Source organism: Lethenteron reissneri, chromosome 42, assembly GCF_015708825.2.
Source record: "Lethenteron reissneri isolate LAM-NWPU_2019-01 chromosome 42, ASM1570882v1, whole genome shotgun sequence".
NCBI lineage: Eukaryota > Metazoa > Chordata > Hyperoartia > Petromyzontiformes > Petromyzontidae > Lethenteron > Lethenteron reissneri.
The window spans coordinates 6,098,453-6,119,131 of record NC_083820.1 but is presented as its reverse complement, the minus strand read 5'-3'; the positions used below and the strand labels follow the sequence as shown (position 1 = coordinate 6,119,131).

At 50.7% G+C, this 20,679-nt stretch overlaps 1 protein-coding gene across 1 annotated transcript in view; it reads right to left on the bottom strand.

Moving 5' to 3' along the window:
- LOC133352844 (EMILIN-1-like) overlaps window positions 1-20,476 on the bottom strand; it is a 33,206-nt gene extending 12,730 nt beyond the window's left edge. The window contains 6 exon segments of the mRNA XM_061568799.1: window positions 667-709; window positions 711-969; window positions 1,262-1,356; window positions 1,358-1,388; window positions 16,166-18,314; window positions 20,330-20,476. Of these exon segments, the coding sequence (XP_061424783.1) occupies window positions 667-709; window positions 711-969; window positions 1,262-1,356; window positions 1,358-1,388; window positions 16,166-16,530 (793 nt within the window). The 5' untranslated portion in view covers window positions 16,531-18,314; window positions 20,330-20,476.
- Between the last annotated feature and the right edge of the window lie 203 nt (window positions 20,477-20,679).

Genomic DNA, 20,679 nt, shown 5'->3' with positions numbered 1-20,679 from the left:
AAAGGCACGACTCCCAATCGTGCCGTGCGTGCCATGTGGCCTCCGCATTGCGAGTGCGATGCTCTTAGCCTTGTTTAGACCACCAGCTCAAAAGAGCTGAAGCAGCAGAGCGCAATGTGGTAGTCTCGTGACTCGCCCCACAAGGCATGGGTGTCAATCGTGGATTCCAGCCGTTTGCGAGCAACACACATTTGTGATCCGTTATTTCTCTTTGTTTATTTTTTTCCCAGCCTGCACACATTCCCCTTTTGCGATGGATCAAGAGTTGTGATTGAGAGATGGCCAGGTAGCTCAAGGGTCACGGGCACTGAGCCAGCCCACCCCAGAGATCCTGGATTTTATTCCGGCTTTGAGCAGCGAGCGATTAAACCGGGTTCTCAAGCTCAGCGAGCTGGTGATCTTGGCTCTGGCACCAATGACTGCTCCGTGATTTAATCATTGTAGTTTGATTGCCATGCAACAAGCACGCTCGGAGGGAGCGTATATAACGCGTACACCTCTAATGTATGGAAGTATGGAAGTATTTAAGTGACACAGGGTGATGCACTGCGCACTGTGAGAGTTTTCTTTGTCTCAGGACATAATACCGATATAACCGGGGAATGGTGGGGGCCGAGCCCAAAATGGAACGTGGACCGTTGTGCTCGAACCCGCCGCCCCGTTTACCTGCAGGCCTCTGCGGCTGCCCCTGTCCATTGCCGTGTCCAGGCAGGTATGGCCGCTCCCGTGGCGACCCCTTGCGGGGGTCTTTGGGCATCCAGGGACGTCGGGACCCCCTGCGGAGGCCTGCGGGCATCGCTGGGGGATCCTTGGTCGACGCCCGGCGGTCTGGGCTCCCCGCCTCCCGTCGGGGTCCCGGGCTGCGACTCCTGGCAGGAGGGCCCCGCGTGCCCGGGGCAGCACCGCCACTCGACGGCCTGGACGCTCTTGTAGGCGACGCGGTAGCGGGGCCGGACGCACGCGCGGTACCTGGGCACGCCGACGCCGGCCTCGTTAACATCCTCGCCGTCCTCGTCATCGTCATTGCAATCGTACTCGCCGTCATCACTTTCATCATCGTCTGCATCTCCAATTAGCACGGGTGGCTGCGTAGGGTGCGAAAGAAGTTCAACATGCATACATCGTCCGTGCAATCGCAACGAACATCGGTCACAAACTTTGCCTTTGTCTTGAATCGTCAAAAAAGTGACGAGGGCGTTGGTGGGTGGGAGGAAATTGGCTTGGGGGGAGGGCATGGATTGTGGGGAGGGCATGTCCTCACGTGATGATACGAGGGCAGTTGCGCTGCCCCCAAGGGCAGGGCTGGTACTCGGCGCGTGCGTACGACTCCACCCCGTCCTCCACGGTGCAAGTGACCTGAGCGCGACACCACAAACGCGCACCAGTTCCTGCGGGAGGGACGCGCGCACACACGCACGCGCGTTGAACTTCTTTCGCGCCATACACAGCCAACCATGCCAATCGGTAGGTGCGGGGGGAAGGACAACAAACTCAACACAAAAAAGCAGTTCTAAACAAATGGCTTTTCAACCGAGATTTTAAAAGTGCATAGCACCAGTGACTTCGTAATACGGGAAGAGCGTTCCAGACGGCCGCAGAAGCGCATCTGAAGGCGAGCGATGCAGTGACCGTTTTTGTTCAATGGTTAGCCACACACCATGCACACGCGTAGAAACACACAGACAGAGATCCCCCGGGAAGCCTTCAACTGACTACTGGGGCAAGTGCTGTTAGCGAGTAGCAGCACCTATAAAGGCTCGCACGGCGCACGAAGAGGGTGGTTTAGCGTCAGTACCATGCCCGGCCGCCTTTGTCTCCCCAGTGCCTATGTTCACACACACTGCCCTGGGTACTCATTTGAGTCGAACCTCGGGGAGGCTCAGGAACGGTTCAGATATTTGTCGCTGATGTTGGGCGAGAGAGGGGATTGAACTTGAGATGCCGGGTTTGGAGTGCACGACATTTCTGCTCCCCACTCGTTTATAACAAACTGGGAAGCGAGTGCGTTATAGGAGCCCGAATTTTGTTCGTGTGTCTACTCGTGTGTCTGTGCGAGTGTGTGTGTGTCTTTGGGGACGGTTCGTGAAGGACGCTCCTGGGCACTTGGAGGCAGTCACCCTCCAGCAACAACGAGCGGAGCGCCGCGCAATTCAAACACGGCGAGTTGGCACAGTGGGGAAGCACAGCAGGCGAATCTGCCAGTCATCTAAGTCAAATCAATCCATCATAACTCCAGGGGTCTGTCCCGTGACCTGCCGGCGCACCTTCGACACTTGACGTGGCCTCAGCGTCCACCTAGCCTGGCATAAGCCCTGTGATGACATCACCGCCACTGGGTGGCGAGTGATGTTTGTTGTCCACTTGTGAGTCGGAGGATTGCCTGTGTATTTATTGGTGCATATGACGATGTGAACGTGGATGCCAACACCAGTGGTGATTCTAATGATCTGAAACGGTGCCGGGCCTTCCCGAGGTAGATTCAGTCTCAAATGAGTACCTGGTGTAGCGGTGTGTAAACATTGCCACTAGGGAGGCAAAGGTGGCCGGGCGTGGTGCTGGCCACCCACCCCCTCGTGTGCCATGCCAGCCTTCATCGGTGCTTGCGAACAGCACTTGCCCCAACAGTCTGTTACAGGATATACGGGGGATCTTTGTATTTAGTCTTAGCATATACAGTCCACCCCCATTAGTAGCTGGCAGCTTACAGTTACATTTTTTTAAATAACGTGTTTTCTAAGCGTTTCTTCTAATCTTCCCGAACAACTATGCATATCTGTGCGTTGGTGTTGATGAGAGCCGTGTGGTGGAACGTTTCATTGCGATTGGTTCGGGGATTTGTTGTCTTTTTTGTCGGGGTGACCTGGCATTTAGAGACATCATCTTTCCCAGGCTCGGAATTTTTTTTTTATCCGATAAACTCTCTGCGCCGCTTGTTTTGCGGTCCGAATCCAGCGGCCACCCTGATTAATATTGCGCAGTGTGACGACTGTATATGCATGTGTGTTGAACTTTTTTCGCACCGTACGTAGCCAACCGTGCGAATCGAAGGTGCGGGAAACCGTAGCAATAACCACGCGCCGTCAGCCTCGCTCAACATCGGACGTTAAAGATCCCGCGACATCATTCGCAAGATTTAGGCCATTTCGTGTGTCGGGCGACAGGCTCGGAATTTGCCAAATGTAAGAATGACACCACAAGTTACTCAATGACACCACAAGTTACTCAATTGAGACCGCACACGCACGCAGTGACCATCGCTCTTGCTGGCAGACTCAATGCCCTTAGTTACTCTTGTAACTGAAGGCTCATGCCTGACCTCTGTGAGTTTCTCACCTCCGCGTTATAACAACGGGGTGCATTCCACGTTGTGCGAAAAGTGTTCCCTCGCGGAAGAACCGCGTTACAGCGTGAACACGCGTTAAGCGAGGATTTACCGTACTCATTTTGTTGGGCCCAGAAAGTTGGTGGGCTGAGTCAACCCCCAAACGCCACGGTGGGTGCCACGGTGGCGAGATGTTAACTATCTCGCCTGGTAGGAAGGAGGTCGTGGGATCGATTCCGACCCTGACGCCTGCTGTATATTTGGAGTGTGTGTGTGTCTCTCTCCCCATGGTCGCTTGGTTTTTTCTCCTCCGACTTTTCCCTCCACATTTATAATCAACACGCGTTTAGAGTATTTGGCTGCTGTAAATATCCACATGATAAGCCACTTCGTTGAGCTATCATGTGTGGCAAGATCGTTTTTGAAAAAGAGCTACAGAGCTCAGTGGGCCTTACCTGGTAAAATTAAAAATGCATAATTTAAACAGGATTGGAAGTCGCTCGCTCTACGCTGCACAGCCATGCGTTTGTGTGCAGTCATCGGTGACCGGGCTGAGACGACCAGCTCGCTGGCACTTGCGAACTTTGGTTTGTACATTATGTACGTTGAACTTATTTCGCACCGTACATAGCCAACCGTGCAAACCACATGGTGGGAGCTGAATCCCGGATCTAAAGCCTGGATTTTAGCAGTGCCGGTTTCACTGCCCCACACTGCTGTATCCAGTATCTTTCGACGTAAAGCTTTCGTGACTGCAGGGATTCATCTTCTTGGTTCTTTTGGTAAAGTCACGTAGAAGGAAAGTATTATATTATATTATTATATTATTTTATTATGTTTAATTTTTATTATTTTATTACTTCCCTTTCCAGTATCTCTCAGCAGACCTTGGATGCAAATTATTTTTCAATCCCAGCAAGTGTTATTATCCCCAAACCCCCCTAATTAGTTCCATGTGAGTGGCCCGAGCTACCATTATGCAAGTGGTTGTGGGGTAAACCACTTCTTTTAAAAGGGGGGTCAGATGGAGGAAAGTGAGTTGGTGGCTTGTGGGATGAACGAGTTTGAAGGAAACGGATGTGGTTTTTTTCCATTCATGCCTCATTTATCCTCACTTGTGTTTGGGCAAATAGTCATCGTGTGTACACATGTGGGTGGGTGTGCGAGTGGTTAGTGTGTGTGGGTAGTGCGTATGCGTGCGTAGGTGTGTGTGGGTGTTAGTATTCGTATGTTGAGGGTTGTGTGTGTGTGTGTAGGTGTGCGTGGTTAAACCAGGATTTTTATGGTTAGTGTGTGTGGGTAGTGCGTTGGCGTGCGTAGGTGTGTGTGGGTGTTAGTATTCGTATATTGGGGGTTGTGTGTGTGTGTGTAGGTGTGCGTGGTTAAACCAGGATTTTTATGGTTAGTGTGTGTGGGTAGTGCGTTGGCGTGCGTAGGTGTGTGTGGGTGTTAGTATTCGTATATTGGGGGTTGTGTGTGTGTGTGTAGGTGTGCGTGGTTGAACCAGGATTGTTATGGTTAGTGTGTGTGGGTAGTGCGTATGCGTGCGTAGGTGTGTGTGGGTGTTAGTATTCGTATGCTGGGGGTTGTGTGTGTGTGTGTGTGTAGGTGTGCGTGATTGAACCAGGATTTTTATGTCTATCAACCTCGGGGAGGTCCAAGACAGATGCCACTTGGCACCGAGGCGCAGCAACATGGACAAGCATCGAACCAAGGTTCCCCACATTGTAAGGCAACGTACAAACAAAGACAAAGAATCCCCCGTGTAGCCGTAAAGACGTTTGAAATAAGTGCTGTTAGCGAGCGCCTATTAAGGCCGGCACGGCACACGAGGGGGTGGGTGGCCAACACCACGCCCGGCCGCCTTTGTCTCCCGAGTAGCGATGTTCACACACCGCACCGATTATATTATCTGAACCGATCCTGGAACTCCCCTAAATCGATGCGGCCTCAAATGAGTACCTGGTGTGGTGTTTACACACTGCGCCAGGTAATCACTTGAGGCTGAGTCGATCTAGGGGAGTTCCAGGACCGGTGCAGATAATCGTCACCGGTGTTGATCGTGAGCGGGAATCGAACTCGGGTCGCCGGGTTTCGTAGCGCAGCGCTTTCAGCTACACTACCGCTCCGCGCACACTCATGGACACGCAGATGCACACACGAGGGGGGACAGGGGGGGGGAGTACATCTGCAATATATTTCCACTTCATTTGTCCCATCTGTCACGGCACGGGCGTTAGTCATTTCCATCGCACAAGAGTCAGTTGAGGGCTCATTCGGAGCAGTCGCTCGACTCGATCACAAATCTCTGCACGAGACTCTCGCTTGACACGTCTATTTACATCGGATCAAGGATCGTGGAGCGGGCTCAGCTGGGGGATTGACTCTGCAGTAGATGTATGTTTATGTGCGTGCGTATGTTGATCTTCTTTCGCACCGTACGTAGCCAATCCAGCTAAGATACAATGCGTATCACTTTGGTGGGAAAGTCAACAGTGGTTATTCATTGGCTACGCCTGCCCCTGCCATTGGAACGTGGAATTTCCATCACTGGCTCTGGGCTGGAAGCATGATTTGAACCCATAAATTCAGCAGTCAGTGGTCTGGAAGGCCAATAGACCTATGGGCCAAAACATCGTTTGTAATAATTAATATATGTGCTTATATATGCTTTAACCCGTAATCTCTCCCTTTCATGCGTCTACTCGGTGCTTTGACATGGCCATTATGGCTGGTGTTGAGAGGGTGTCTGTGGGATGTAGGGGGTGATGAGGGGTCTGTAGGACCTGGTTGGTGTGGAAGGGGCCTGTGGAACGTGGGTCGTGTTGAGGGGTCTGTGGTCGGTGTTGAAGGGGTCTGTGAAACGTGGCTGATGTGGAGGGTTTCTGTTGGATATAGGGGGTGTTGGGGGGGGGGTCTGTGGGATGTAGGGGGTGTTGGGAGGGGGGTCTGTCGGATGTGGCTGGTGTGAAGGGGGTCTATGGGATGTAGGGGGTGTTGGGGGGGTGTGGAACGTGTCTGGTGTTAAGGGGGTATGTGGGGTGTAGGGGTGTTGGGAGGGGGGGGGTCTGTGGGATTTGGCTGGTGAGGAGGTGGTCTGTGGGATGTAGGGGGTGTTGAGGGGGGGGGGTCTGTGGAACGTGTCTGGTGAGGAGGGGGTCTGTGGGATGTAGGGGTGTTGGGGGGGGTGTGAACGTGTCTGGTATTAAGGGGGTCTGTGGAGTGTAGGGGGTGTTGGGGGGGGGGGGGTCTGTGGGACGTGGGTGACCTTTGCGTCGTGCGTGTGGCTGTCACGACTCCGCACTAACAATAGACGGCGGCGAATGCCAGGCATGACATGGGCCCTCGGCTCATTGTGTATTTATATTTACATAAAGTATGCACCTCCCCTCGATATGTAAGGTCGTATAAATGAGTTCGTGTGCATTTGCAAGCTTCTAAATTCGTGACTGAACATTGCCAATTGTGTTGTGTCTGTGTGAATGCATGTACGTGTGTGTCGGCATGTGCATGTGTCCGCATGCGTGTAATTGTATGTACTCAGTACAGATTGTAAATGTTGTGGCTTGGCTCTCCGACACACCGGTTAGTGCTGTGCTAGTGACGAATTGGCACGTTCTGTTTACGTGACAACCCTAACTAGTTGGCTGTGTCGGGTGGTGGCGAGTTTAACGACACATTTATATATATATTTACACGATCTAACCCAAAAAACCTCTATTATGGATTATTGTGTATGTCTGTTATCAGGTTCATAGCACGCTGAACTATGAACCTGGCAACCCAAGTTCGATTCCCGTTCACGGCCAATACCAGTGACGATTATCTGAGCTTGTCTCCCACTAAGGAGACAAAGGCGGCCGGGCGTGGTGCTCGCCAAGCACTCCCATAGGTGCTCGCCAACAGCACTTGGCACAACGGTCATTCACAGCACTTAAATTACACAGAAGCACGCATCACTGAAACGAACGCAGCATATTTACAGCGTATAACCCTGATGTCATGGAGCGGTCCTTGAGTCGGTCCACTTGTGGATGAAGGCCTTCTCCACCCTGTGCGAGGTGGGGGGTGTTGTTTTGACCATACTTCACCACGCTGGTCAGCGTAGGTGTTGGCGATCAGCATAGGTAGGAGCCCATGATCATTTGAGATATCGCTCGCCACTGATGTTAGCCGTGGCTCGGAATGAAACTCGGGGCATTGGGTTTCACAGCTCAGGCCACCAATCACTGCCTGCCCCCCAAACCTACCCCCCCCCCCCCCGCGATTCCAGCATCAATCCAAATGCGTTATTCTCAAGGTTACTGCATTGTCACACCATCAACCCTGGATTGCAGTGACCTCGACCAAAGGGGGGGGGGAGGTGGGAGCCTTGCAAGTTGCACCACATTTCATTTAGCAGTCTTACAAATCGGCGTAACTGTAGATGCCAAGAGGCTCCAACATCCAAACTTACGTCTGTGACGGGACTTACTGACACCGGTTTTTATTTTTTTATTACATTTTCAGTCACTATTCATTCGCGTTGCAGTAAGTTCCGGCGTAGGGTTTCGTGTAAATATGTTTTTTGTTTTTGCTTCTCGTTTGCACATTCCCATCCTGCCGCTCGCTGCCGCCATTGCCGACAGCCTCGGGTTGTAGTCATCCTTTGCCGGGCGGTGGCGGTGGCTACGCTGCTGTACGCTGCTGTACGTGAACCCAGCACTGTGGAGGCAGCGGCGAGCGTTGGTGGATCACCGCACACAAATGTTTCTAAACTCCCTTCTTCCCGTGGACGTCGACGAGGTGCCGTACCCTGGCTCGCCAGGAGAAGGCGGTACAGCAAGTGGACTGAATCGCCATCTGTTTCCTTCTGTACGGGGATAGAGCGTTGCCCCCTCGCACGTGCGGGTTTTCTCCAGGTGCTCTGATTTCCTTCCACGTTTATAAACAACACTCGTCAATTGTTCGAAAACATCTTGAAAATTAAAACCCAACGCAGAACCCTCCTGAAAAAGAGCCCTTACAACTTGGTGTTCTTCTTGGTTCTTTCGGTAAAGTCACGTAGAAGGGAAATAATAAAATAATACAAATCAAACATAATAAAAAGCTTTAAATCGAAACTTGGTGTTCATCTGACTCTGAGCTTGGCTCCGCGCCTCTGAGTTGCGGCTGCTACGTCTGCAAATGTGCGCGCGTTACCAATTTTACTATTATTATTATTATCTCCTGGATAGATAAAGGAGTGATTTATTATAACATTATAAAATAGCTTCTGAGCTCAATGGGGCCTTACCAGCTGATATTAAGTTACGAGTCATAGTCTAAAGCCACTTATCGACGACCCTGAGAGTAGTGGGAGAAATGGCCCGAGACACGACGTCTGGCTGCCTGGTTTTGCGCTGCATTTTACTCAATTTGTAGTAACGCAAAACCACGTTGTGTATGCACGCACACATATTTATCGTTGCAACTTTTGACCCGCTCAGCGATTCGATGGATTATTCCAATTGAGGTTTGCGATTTGATTCAAGAAACACGTTGGGGTTTTTTTGTCGTCTCATTTTCTCCCTCGGTTTGTACTGTACCGTCTGGCTCATCTGTACTGTTCACCTCGTTAGTGCTGGGCATATCACCGACACTCAGGGCAGATTTACTTCTTCAGCTTCTGAGCGTTTGTCCCACAGTCCTTGATCCGTCACCATCTCCAGGGTAACGCCTCCGCGTGCCACCGCGTCCGCGTTGACAACTTCTCCTCCCTCTTTCTCTTTCCCGCCGGTCGTCACGTTCTGAACTTTCTTTCTAACGACGATGTCTTCCGATCCTTCCGGCCAAAATGTCCGAAGCCATCTCGGTCAATTTCCCCTCCCGACTTCTCCTCCTCGGGTCGACGACCGCCAACCTTCACTCGCTCATTCCTCTCTCGCGAGATCTTTCATGGGTCAACTCCACGACTCCATCTCTCATCGGACGTCACGCTCGCCGTGTCCGCCAGCAGACTCGCGGTTTCATTCCTCTTCTCGCAACAATTCCCCGGGGAACGCTGCCACTAGGCTGGCCTCGAGGAGGCATTATCGGCATAAGGCACGACCAACCACGATGAGCAAGGTTGTTTATGTACGGTGCGAAATAAGTGCCACATACATACACCCAAGGAAAAGGCACCGCCTACCCATAGCAATCCTATATTATTGTTCCCTGCATTCCTATTATTCTATGAACGGGTTTATATATATTCTAGATTTGAAGTTTTCATGACTGCAAGGATCCATACTCTTTGGGGTTTTTTTTCCGGTAAAGTCACGTAGGTGAAAACAAATAGCTCTCTTCATATGCTGCTGGAGCAGTCAACACCTGATGATGGATGCTTGTGTTACTTCCGAAACGTCGTGATTTAATTTAATTTATTTTCCACCTACGTGACTTTACCGAAAAAACCAAAGAGTATGGGTTTATATATATTTTTTAAAAGTATGAGAACAATAAAAGGAGAGCTGAGTGTGGCTGGGTGCCAAGATTATTTGCAGAATAGCTTTCTGGACTGTTCCGGCTGAGGTGAAGCACCGCCCGTTATCGTGTCTCGTCTCGCCTGCGACCGTCTGCGCTGAGTTGGGTTTCGTGACCACACGGCTGCTCCAGACGGACGGACACAATGAGAAGAGAACATCCCTTTTGCATCGATTCTCAGTGGGGGTTTTGTCGTCGTCGTCGTTGTTGTTGTTGTCTCGTTTGTACAGTTTCGCTTTGAACCATCACAGCACAGACGTCAACGCGATCGCGTCGGACGGTCGGCGCGGACTGTGAAGCGTCACTTCTCAGGCGCACAATTCGACGCGTGTGTCGCGAGCTTTTTGGGGAATGTGCATTTTTGGAATTTAAAGCAAACGGAGTTCTTGGAGTTTCTGAAGAATTTTGAAACTAAAAAAAAATATTTTACCAGGTAAGGCCCACTGAGATAAAAAAGATATTCTTCAGAAGCGACCGGACAACACAAATGAGAGCTCAGCGAAGCGGCTTATCACGTGTACATTTATAGCAGCCAAATATTCCAAGCGCATTATGTTGATTCTAAATGTGGAGGGAAAATCCAGAGGACCTGGAGAAAAATCCACGCGGCCACGAGGAGAGAGAGAGAGAGAGAGACATGAAAACTCCAAATATACAGCAGCAGCAGGCGTCAGGGTCGGGATCGAACCAACGACCTCCTGCATACCAGGCGAAGTAGTTAACATCTCCTCGCCACCGCGGCACCCATAGCGCTATATCAATCGGTGCACGGCGCACGCAAGCACGAACCGCGCACGGAACAAATGAGACGGGACAAAGGCTGAAAAAGTGCGCAAACAAAACCCGGGGGGAGCTACACGCTTCGAATTGCAATGAGAGACGGGTAGAGAGGAACGCGCGGATCGGGGACCACAATGCGAACGAGAGAACGTCGTCGCGAGTGTTTGGGAGAGTTCGTGGCCTTGGGCAGGACATCTCACGAGACGGGTGGATGATGACCAGTGGCCGAGACTAGGGGGAAGGGGGTGGATTGGCGGTCAAGGGAGAGAGGACACATGAGAGGCTAACAGCCGTGGAGATGGAGCGATGGGATCAGCTCGTGGGCAAGAGATGGATCGTGGAATCCTCGGTCTATGAGGGATGGCAACGGAGTGAGAAGTAATTCATCCATGCCTGATGATGATGATACTGCTGCTGCAGCCAATGATGACGATGCTACAAATGATGCTGCTGATGATGCCGCTGCTGCTGATGAAATCGCTGCTACAAGTCATGATGATACTTTTGCTGCCGATCAAAATGACTCTATCACTGCTGCTGCTGATGATGATGATGAACATTTTCTACTGATTCTGCTTAATGACATTGCTGCTGCTATAAATCGGGAATGCATAAATGTGTGCACATTAAGATGATACTGATGATGACGCAATGATCCTGTCACAATCGTCACCAAGAAAACAAATGCACGATTTAATTCAGCTCGGCGTCACTCAAGCCGCAGCGGGACAAAAGGAAGGCATGAAAACACACACACGCAGAGACAGACACACAGACACGTCTTCACGTGCAGCGGATAGCAATGATAGAACACAGTCTACGATGATCTGCTGTTTGACGTCTCCGCTATGATAGCAGCAGCCTTGACTGACGCCACTCTGCCATACGAAGTTCGGCACGAGGTTGGAGTGACCGAATTCCATCCGTACACCCAGACCCCCCCCCCCCCGCTCTCCGTCTCACGCACGGCTTTTTTTTCGGGTGATGGTGGTGGTAATGTGGAGGAGGTTGGTGGTGGCTTTGTCATTGTTAGTGGTGGTAGTGATTGTGCTGATGGTGGTGGTAGTGGTGATGGTGGTGGCTTTGTCGTTGGTGGTATGTGGGAAGCGATAGTGGGAAAGAGTGAGAACGTGTGGGTGTGTGCGTGCACATTTCTGCGCACAAGCTTGTATGGGGAGCGGTCGTGTAGTGGTTAGCGGGCCACGCTATGAACCCAGCGACCCCAGTTCGTTTCCCGCTCACGGAAACCAACACCAGTGACGATTTTCAGAAGCGGTCTTGGGCCTCCCCCTAGGTCGACTCAGCCTCAAATGAGTACCTGGTGCGGCGTGCAAACATCGCCACTAGGGAGACAAAGGCGGACGCACGTGGGGCTGGTCACCGACCCCCTCGTGCGCCGTGCCGGCCTTCATCGGTGTTACTCGCCAACAGCACTTGCCCCCACAAGTCTGTTAAATTCTGAAAAGGGGTGATCTTTGACCTTTTTATGTTGTTTTATGTATATATATGCGGTTGTGTGTGTGTGTTGTGTGTAGGTGTGCGTGCGTGCTTGCGTTTAGCGTGTCTCTCTGCATGGTTTATGGCTTTGGGCCATAACCTTGACCAGCCCGCAGTAAACCGGATGTTTAACAACGTCATATTCACATGCAGCGTCGCACGTTAGTGCGCATGACACACAAACTCCCATGAGTCCGTGTCATAGCCCACATTACAAATATTATAGACAGTGTAAGGATCCAGTGCTGTGCTATACACCGGTCTCTTGTAAATGAGCAAATAAAAGAATCTCAATGGGTTTCTCACGATGGTTAACTAATGGACATTCGTCACGACTAGATAATGCATCTCCCTGGGCTCTCACCTGGCTAAATAAAGGACGCTGATCACAACAGTTAAGGTATCTCAATGACCTGTCACCTGGTTAAATAAAGGATGTCAAGAACAAGAGGTTGTGAATCTCAATGACCTGTCACCTGATTAAATAAAGGGTGGCAATCACGATACATAACACAACTCAACGGAGCTGTCACTTGGCTAAATAAAGGACGTTGATCACAAGGGGTGATGAATCTCAACGGGATCTTAAATCATTAAGTAAACGGTGTCAATCGCAAGGCATCATGAATTTTAACAGAATTTCAATCTGACTAAATAAAAGATGAAAATGATGAAGAGATAGTGAATCTCAGCGGGCTCTTGAATCATAAAATAAAAGTTGTTCATTAAAACCGCTACTTTGTACACAAACCACTTTTTTATCCAGAAAAAATTCTGTGCTTTGAAAACATTTTGTTTCGTTTTTACACAAAGTCCCGTGCGATAAAAAAAAAACTGTTTTCATTGGAAATAGTTTTCTTTTTTCTTACCGAGGGGGAAAAAAACTCCCGCTTAAAGGTTTCGAATATATTTAAATTATACAGTCAATCTCGACAACAAAGTCTTGCATTCAGAACGCGCGTGCTTTTACAATAACCACAAAAAATGCAACTGCGTACAAAAAAAATTTGGGAAATTTTCACCGGGAGTACATTCCTCGCTCACAGCCGTTGCGCGCTCGGCATGGCTTCTCTACGTCCTCGTCGAACCTTTGACCTTTGACGCAGTTTGATAAAAAAAAACATTTGCGGTGTTTTTTTTGACCACTTTTATTTCATACTCTTTGGTTCTTTCGGTAAAGTCACGTAGGTATAAAAATAACAAATAAAATATATCAGGTCCTCAGGCCGCTTGCGATCGAAACGTCGTGATATATAATTTTTTATTTTATTTTTCTACCTACGTGACTTTACCGAAAGAACCAAACAGTGTGGATTCCTGAAGTCACGAAAGCTTCAAATCAAGATTGACACTTTTATTTCAATAAGCCCGAAGTGTCGCGCGACGAGACGACGTGCCCTTTTAAACCAACGGCGCAGCAGCGCCTCGGCCCGTGTTTTAGAATTGGCCCGGGGAGAAAGTAGATTTCACAGAACTACGTCTGAGATCCCTTCCAGTGACTTTTCCAGTGCTGTTAGCGAGCGCCTATGAAGGCCGGCACGACACACGAGGGGGTGGGTGGCCAGCATCACGCCCGACCATCTTTGTCTCCCCAGTGGCGATGTTTACACAGGTACTCACTTGAGGCTGAGTCAACATAGGGGAGGCCCGGGACCCAATCATATATTTGAAATCACCACCGACGTTAGCAGCGGCCGGCGTTCGTAACGCAAGTGCGCAAACCACTGCACCATCACTCCCCACGCTAACACACACACAGGCATACAAACACATACATACCCACGCAGAGTAACACAGTGCACAGATACACACACCCGTGATTAAACGTGTGATAGTCACTGGTGTTAGCGGAAATCGAACTCAGGCCGCCGGGTTCGTATCGCAACGCGCTAACCGCTATACCACCGCTCCCCACTATGCAGTATATATACAGCACACACGTAGGAGTGCTGAAGTTTCCCACGTAAACCCTGCAGTGACACCGATGTCATTAATTCGGCGCTGGAACACTGTACAACTCAAATATTGTTGTGATGTTTCGCGTGGCAATTGTTGGTCATGCTGACACCATCGAGTCGCTTCGCTTGAGAAGTGTTTCACTCGTGGGTGGAGTCTAAACGAGGGTCTCAGAGATACAGACTGCACTTTGACCCATAAAACACTTGGTCACCTCTGAGCCACTATCTTATCAACGTGTTTCATTGCTTCACAGACAAAGGACTACTCACATAGCCCGACAATCACCCATACAAACCTCGCTGAGTCTCAAGGCTACTTTTCAGGAGGGTTCTGCTGAGGACGTTTGACCAACTCCTCTACTCAATCTGAATATTGTTATTGTTTATAAAACATATATTTATCTTGGTAGTGTGACAGTGTATCCGTGTGGCAGGGCAGCGGCATTCCAGGATTAATGCCAAGGATTGAAAGAACAGAAACAAAACCTTCCAATATATGGAGATAACCTGCCAGCAACCTACATGCTGTGCTGCCCGTGTAAGATTACAACTTAGTTCAATGGATTCATAGCTCGGTGCACTAGCAGCCTACCCAGAGCTGGAATGTAGCTCAGTTAAATTCCTTTTATTGAGATGGTAATTGGGTTCCCCGGAATGCTTTGCTAGGTGGTTTGAGCCTTATTCTCACAATAACAAACCCTTCCCACAATGCAATGTACCAGCAACATGTGATACGTTTGACTTTCAATGTGAATGCGTTTGTGTAGCGGTAATATTTTGCAATTACTGAAGGGGATGTCTCGTTTTCCAACATCGACTATTCGGTAACCATACATATGCAAATGCAAATGTGAACAAAAAAAACTGGGCATCAGAAAGGATGTTTAATTTGTAATTCTCATCAGGTCCCATGATGTAAAAGTTCTAAACTCCAACTTATTATCCCCGCTACCTGCTACTGGCCTCTATATCAATGGGCTGAGAAGGGGGGTCGGTGCATGACACGGCGCCGATGAAATCGTTTTTTTTTTTTAAGCTCACATCGTTGTTGGCGAATGTGTTGCGTTTTTTGTGAACTCAATTAAAATATGTTAATTACTACAGCTTGTAAGTTGATGGATGAGGTGATGAGCTCTGGGCCACCACCTTTAACACGTCGGCTTTCGCGACCAATATCATCCATAATATAGGGGTGGGTTTTTATAGATCTCGAAAATATAAATGCGTCGTAAAACTCAGTCGTAAATAAATGTGTGGTTTTGCTCTCCAACACACCGGTGTGCTGTACTCGTAACGAATTGGCATGTTCTGTTTACGTGACAAACCTTACCAATTGGCTGTGTCGGGTGGTGGCGGGTTTAACGACGACACATTTATATTTACTCGATCTAATTTTAAAATAAAACCACAATATTATGGACCACCACCCTTGTTACCACCTTTGACCTAAGTGTATAAAAAAATAAAGACGCGTGACCAAGAATTCGTCATCACGCGAAACCAACATTGTCCGGAGCGCCGCCTAGCGGACAGAACGAGGTACGTTACAGCCGGTGTGGAAAAATAGAAACGGACCTGGGCGTTGAAGGATAAAGCCTAGAGATGATTCAAGCCACTCGTGCTACGGGCAATTGTACGAACGATTAGAGTGTATCATGATCATTAATCTCTGCACATTGTTGACCCAGCAAAAGCCTCAATGAGTCTTTATAGGACTCTTTTCTGGGAGAGGTGGCGCTAAGTTTTTGTAGGAGGCGGCGACGCATTGCTCGGCGTTTCCCAATCAAGTAATTTATGCACGAATAATTTGTTGTTGTTGCTGTAAAGTTTGGACAATGACGCCGACACACGATGGCTTACTGTTCCTAGAATAACGTCACGGGAACGTTAACGTGTACTGTGCAGCAGACGGCGCCTATCTTTTGTGGCGAGTACAAGCCGTCGTGTTGACCAGGGCGGCCTGTCTGATGCGAACCGCGAACATCTGCAACGAGTGGCGAGCGCGCGTGCTTTTGCCACTGGGCCACGACACCAAACAAACGCATGACTTTAAAATATACATTACTAGCAACAAGCTCAGTCAATCCGTCAACATCGTGACATCACCACAATCATCACTCACCTATTCCGACCGTTATCCTTGCCGTTAGACACCAGGTAATGCTGCTGCTGCTGTTGCTGCTGCTGCGATGACAGTTGCAACTGCTGCACGTGCTGCTGCTGTTGCTGCTGATGATGTTGATTCGATTGATGATGCTGGTAATGTTGCTGATAGTGTTGTTGTTGTTGCTGCTGCTGTTGCTGCTGCTGTTGTTGCTGCTGCTGCTGCTGGTGATAGTTGTACTGATGGTTGTTGTTGTTATTGTTATAATTCCACGCCTTTGCAGACACTGGTGTCATGGCGAAGATGATGAAGACAACGACGTGAACCATGGAAGAGGAGGAGGGAACAGGACAGCTTCTGAAGTCTCGGCGAACACGAGGCATCTTGATGCGGTTCCGCCACACAATTTGACAGACACGTGCTCTCTCTCACACACAGGTGTATGGACACGCGCACGCACGCACAGGTGTATGGACACGCGCACGCGCGAGTGTTTCGCTGCGTTAAGGTTTAGGCGCGTGGTCTGGTGTCGAAGACTTTTCTTGTTTTTTCCTTGGGAGATGCGTGTTGGCGAATTCGCGAATGTCAGAGGCAGGGCTCGCAGATGTTCCGTGAGCCACGAGCGATGGGCGGGTGACGGCTGCGTGATGGGGTCAGTGGAGGGTTGATGAGTCGGCGATGGGTGAGTGAGTGATGGGTGGATAAGTAGGTGATGGAGAGGTGAGTTATGGGTGGATGAGTCGGTGAAGGATGAGTGAAGGGTGGATAAGCGGGTGATAGGTCAATGATGGGGTGGACAGGTGAGTAATGGAGATGGTGAGCGATGGATTAATGGGTGAGCGACGGGTGGATAATCGTGGTTGGTCAGTGATGGCGAGCCGTGGGTGTGCGTGCGTTGTGTAATGAGTTCTGGGTGGGGAGTGAGCGATCGAGGAGGCGAGTGATGAGTGACTGGTGGACGAGTGGGCGATGTATGTGCGGCTAGCTGGATGGTTGAGTCATCAATGGTATCGATGAATGACTTCACGCTGATTAATCGCTTGTGCGTATCTTTTCACTCGCCGATGTGGAGTTCGCTACGTCGCGGACCCAGCCGTTAAAATCGACGCATTCCCCTCTCCACACAGCATCGCCAATAATAACAATAATGACGATCGCGTCGCAGTTGGCGAGCTCCTATTAAGGCCCGGTGGAGCAAATCAACCTCGAACTTTACGAAATAACCAAAAAAACACAGATGGAAAACACCACGTGTCTTATCCCCACGTGCACGCCGATTATCCGTGCATCAACACGCGCCTCCAAGTTCTGCACACGGCACCGTTCAAAACAAAAATGCGTCTCGCGTTCTGCTGGGAGTCTTCGCTGGGTCGCCACTCGGTTCCTCACGCCCTCCTTCCTCTCCCTGCCCCTGATCTCTCTCTCTCTGTCTCTCGTTGTATATCTTCACCTGTTCGTCACTCCTCTTAATTGCGTATCTTCCTTAATGTTGCGAACGAGATGTGTGCGGGTTTTCTCTTCCTCGCTGTCAGAACTTCTTTCGCGCTGCCCGCGTGTCGTCTCCCCCCCCCCCCCCTTTGATCGTCTCTCTACCTCGTCGCAATCCTCCCTTTCTTTCTCCCTCCACGAAGTCCTCTTCCCAGGAGCTCTTCTTGTCTCGCGCTTCTCTCTCTCTCTAAGTCTTCACTTGCCAAGTTTCGTTCCTTTTAATTCTCCCCTCTCGCGATGTGACTTCTCATTCCTAGAGTTAGTGCGTTTCTACCTCCTCGTGTTGCTGTTATTTTATTATTTTTATTCTTCTTCTCAGTTTCACTTCTCGTTAAATCCCCCCCCCCTCCTCCTCCTTCTTCCTCCTCCTCTTCCCTCGTGTATTTGTATCCCTCCGGTAACTCCGCTTCGTCTCGCTCCTAGAACTCCCGATCCTTAATCTCGTCCTTGCATTAAACGCCACTTCCCCTTCCTCTGATTCTGTTTGTCGCGATAACCAATGGATGACGAATTGTATTCTTGGTTTTCTCGATCCGAACTTATTCTCTTTAATGCTCCGCTTGATATCGTCCGAATCCCGCTCCGTCTCCTCTTCTCGTCCTTTGCTGTCCCCCTTCTCTGCCCACCTCTTCTAAGCCCCCATCGCCGTCCCTCCCCCTCTTCCCATGCCGCTCGCTGCCTGTCGGAGACGCGTGACGGAGGAGAAGAGCCACACATCACAAACACAAACGCCAAACATCCCCCCCCCGGATCGCCTTTAGCCGCACACTGTTGGGGCGAGTGCTGCTATCGAGACATCTCTGAAGGTCGGCGCCGTACACCACGTGGCCAACACAAAGCTCGGCCGCCGTTGTCTCCCCAGTGCTGATGTTTACCCACCGCACCGAGTACTCATTTAAGGCTGAGTCGACCTCGTAGATTGGTTAATAAAATCACCGCTGTTTTGGGCCGCTGTACCAGACATGATAGACTCTCACGCACAAACTCAACAACAACAATCGCCACTACGTAGCGGTGGCGTCACCAATGAGCTTGTGCCAGGCTAGGGTCACTTTGAGGGCACGTGAAGTGTCAGAGGCTGGAGGTCACGGGACAGACCCAGGCGCCACGGGTTTGACTGAGATGAAACGCAGCAGGGAGCACAGGTGGTAGGTGCATGCATCTGCCAGTCATCTCAGTCAACGCACAAACTCTCCGCATACCCTCACAACAATACGTGGTGACACAGGGAGACAAAGGGAGACAAAGGGAGACAAAGGCGGTCGCGCACGTGTGGCTCTGAAAGCCCCAACCGCCTTAATAGGGGCTCGCTAACAGCACTGGCCCCTGCAGCCTGTCAGGCGAAACAGGTGGATGTTTGATTGCGTGTGCGTATCTGTGCATCAGAGGTATCACTGACAGAGACAAAGATCCTCCGTATAGCCTTAACAGACTGTTGGGGCAAGTGCTGTTAGCGAGCACCTGTTAAGATAAGCACAGCACACGATGAGTAGTGGGTAGCCAGCACTACGCCCGGACGCCTTTGTCTCGCTCGTGGCGAAGTTTACACATCGCAGCAGGTACTCATTTACGGCTGAGTCGACCTGGAAGAGGCTCAGTAACCGGTTCGGATATTCGTCGCCGATGCTGGCCATGAATGGAACTCGGGACGCTCGATTCGCAGCGCAGCACGCTAACCACTGCGCCACCGCTCCCCACACAAACTCATGCGTAAAAAAAAGCACAAACTCCTCACTGCACGCTCACATTGTCACTCTTGCACATTCTCAGACACACCCTCACACTCTCACTCACCCTCCCACTCTCACTCACCCTCACACTCACACTCTCAGACACACCCCCACACTCTCACCCACCTTCACACTCTCACTCACACTCTCAGACACACCCCCACACTCACTCACACAAACCCTCACACTCTCACCCACCCTCACACTCACACTCTCAGACACACCCCCACAGTCAGCCTCACACTCTCACTCACCCTCACACTCACCCTCACACTCTCACTCACCCTCACACTCGTCACCCACCCTCACACTCGTCACCCACCCTCACACACCCTGTCACACACTCCTTCGCTGTCATACACTCTCACATACTCTCATTCTTACACTCACTCTCACGCACGACTGTCACAACCTCTGTCCCACTCTACTCACACACCCTCACTCACTGTCACACTTTCATATACTCTCTCTCTCACACCCCCACTCACTCACTCACCCTGACACTCTCACTCACTGTCACACTCTCACACTCTCACTCACTCTCACGCACTCTCACACACCCCCACTCACCCTGACACCCTCACTCACAGTCACACTCTCACACACTCTCACACTCACACACTCACCCTGACACTCACAGTCACACTCTCACACACTCACTCACTCTCACACACCCCCATTCACCCTGACACCCTCACTCACTGTCACACTCTCACGCACTCTCACATACTCTCACGCACTGTCACACTCTCATACTCTCTCACACACTCTTACACATCCTCACTCATCCTGACACCCTCACTGTCACACTCTCACACCCTCTCACGCACTCTCACACACTCTCAAACACTCTCACGCACTGTCACACTCTCATACTCTCTCACGCACTCTCACACACTCTCACTCACTGTCACACTCCCACTCACTGTCACACTCTCACGCACTCTCACACACTCTCACTCACCGGGAGGTCTCTCTGCTCTCCACTCGTCCCAAGGCGCTGCTTGGTGCGTGACGGTTCGCGCCGTGAAGCGACCTGATGATGAGTGCGGCTCCTGCTGCGTGATCAGAGGCAGCGACTCTACAGGGAGAGGGAGAGAGAGGTGGGGGGACAGGGGGCGGGGTTGGAGGGGGGCAGATGAAGGGTGAGCGAGGGGGAGTGGGGTGAGAGGTAGGGAGGGAGGAAGGAGGGAGGGGAGAGGGAGGGAGGGGAGAGGGAGGAGAGATGAAGGTAATAGAGAGGGGGGGTGAGTGGGAGTGGGAGGGATCGAGGGGCGAGGTGAAAGAGAGAGTAGGAGGGAGAGAGGGCAGAGG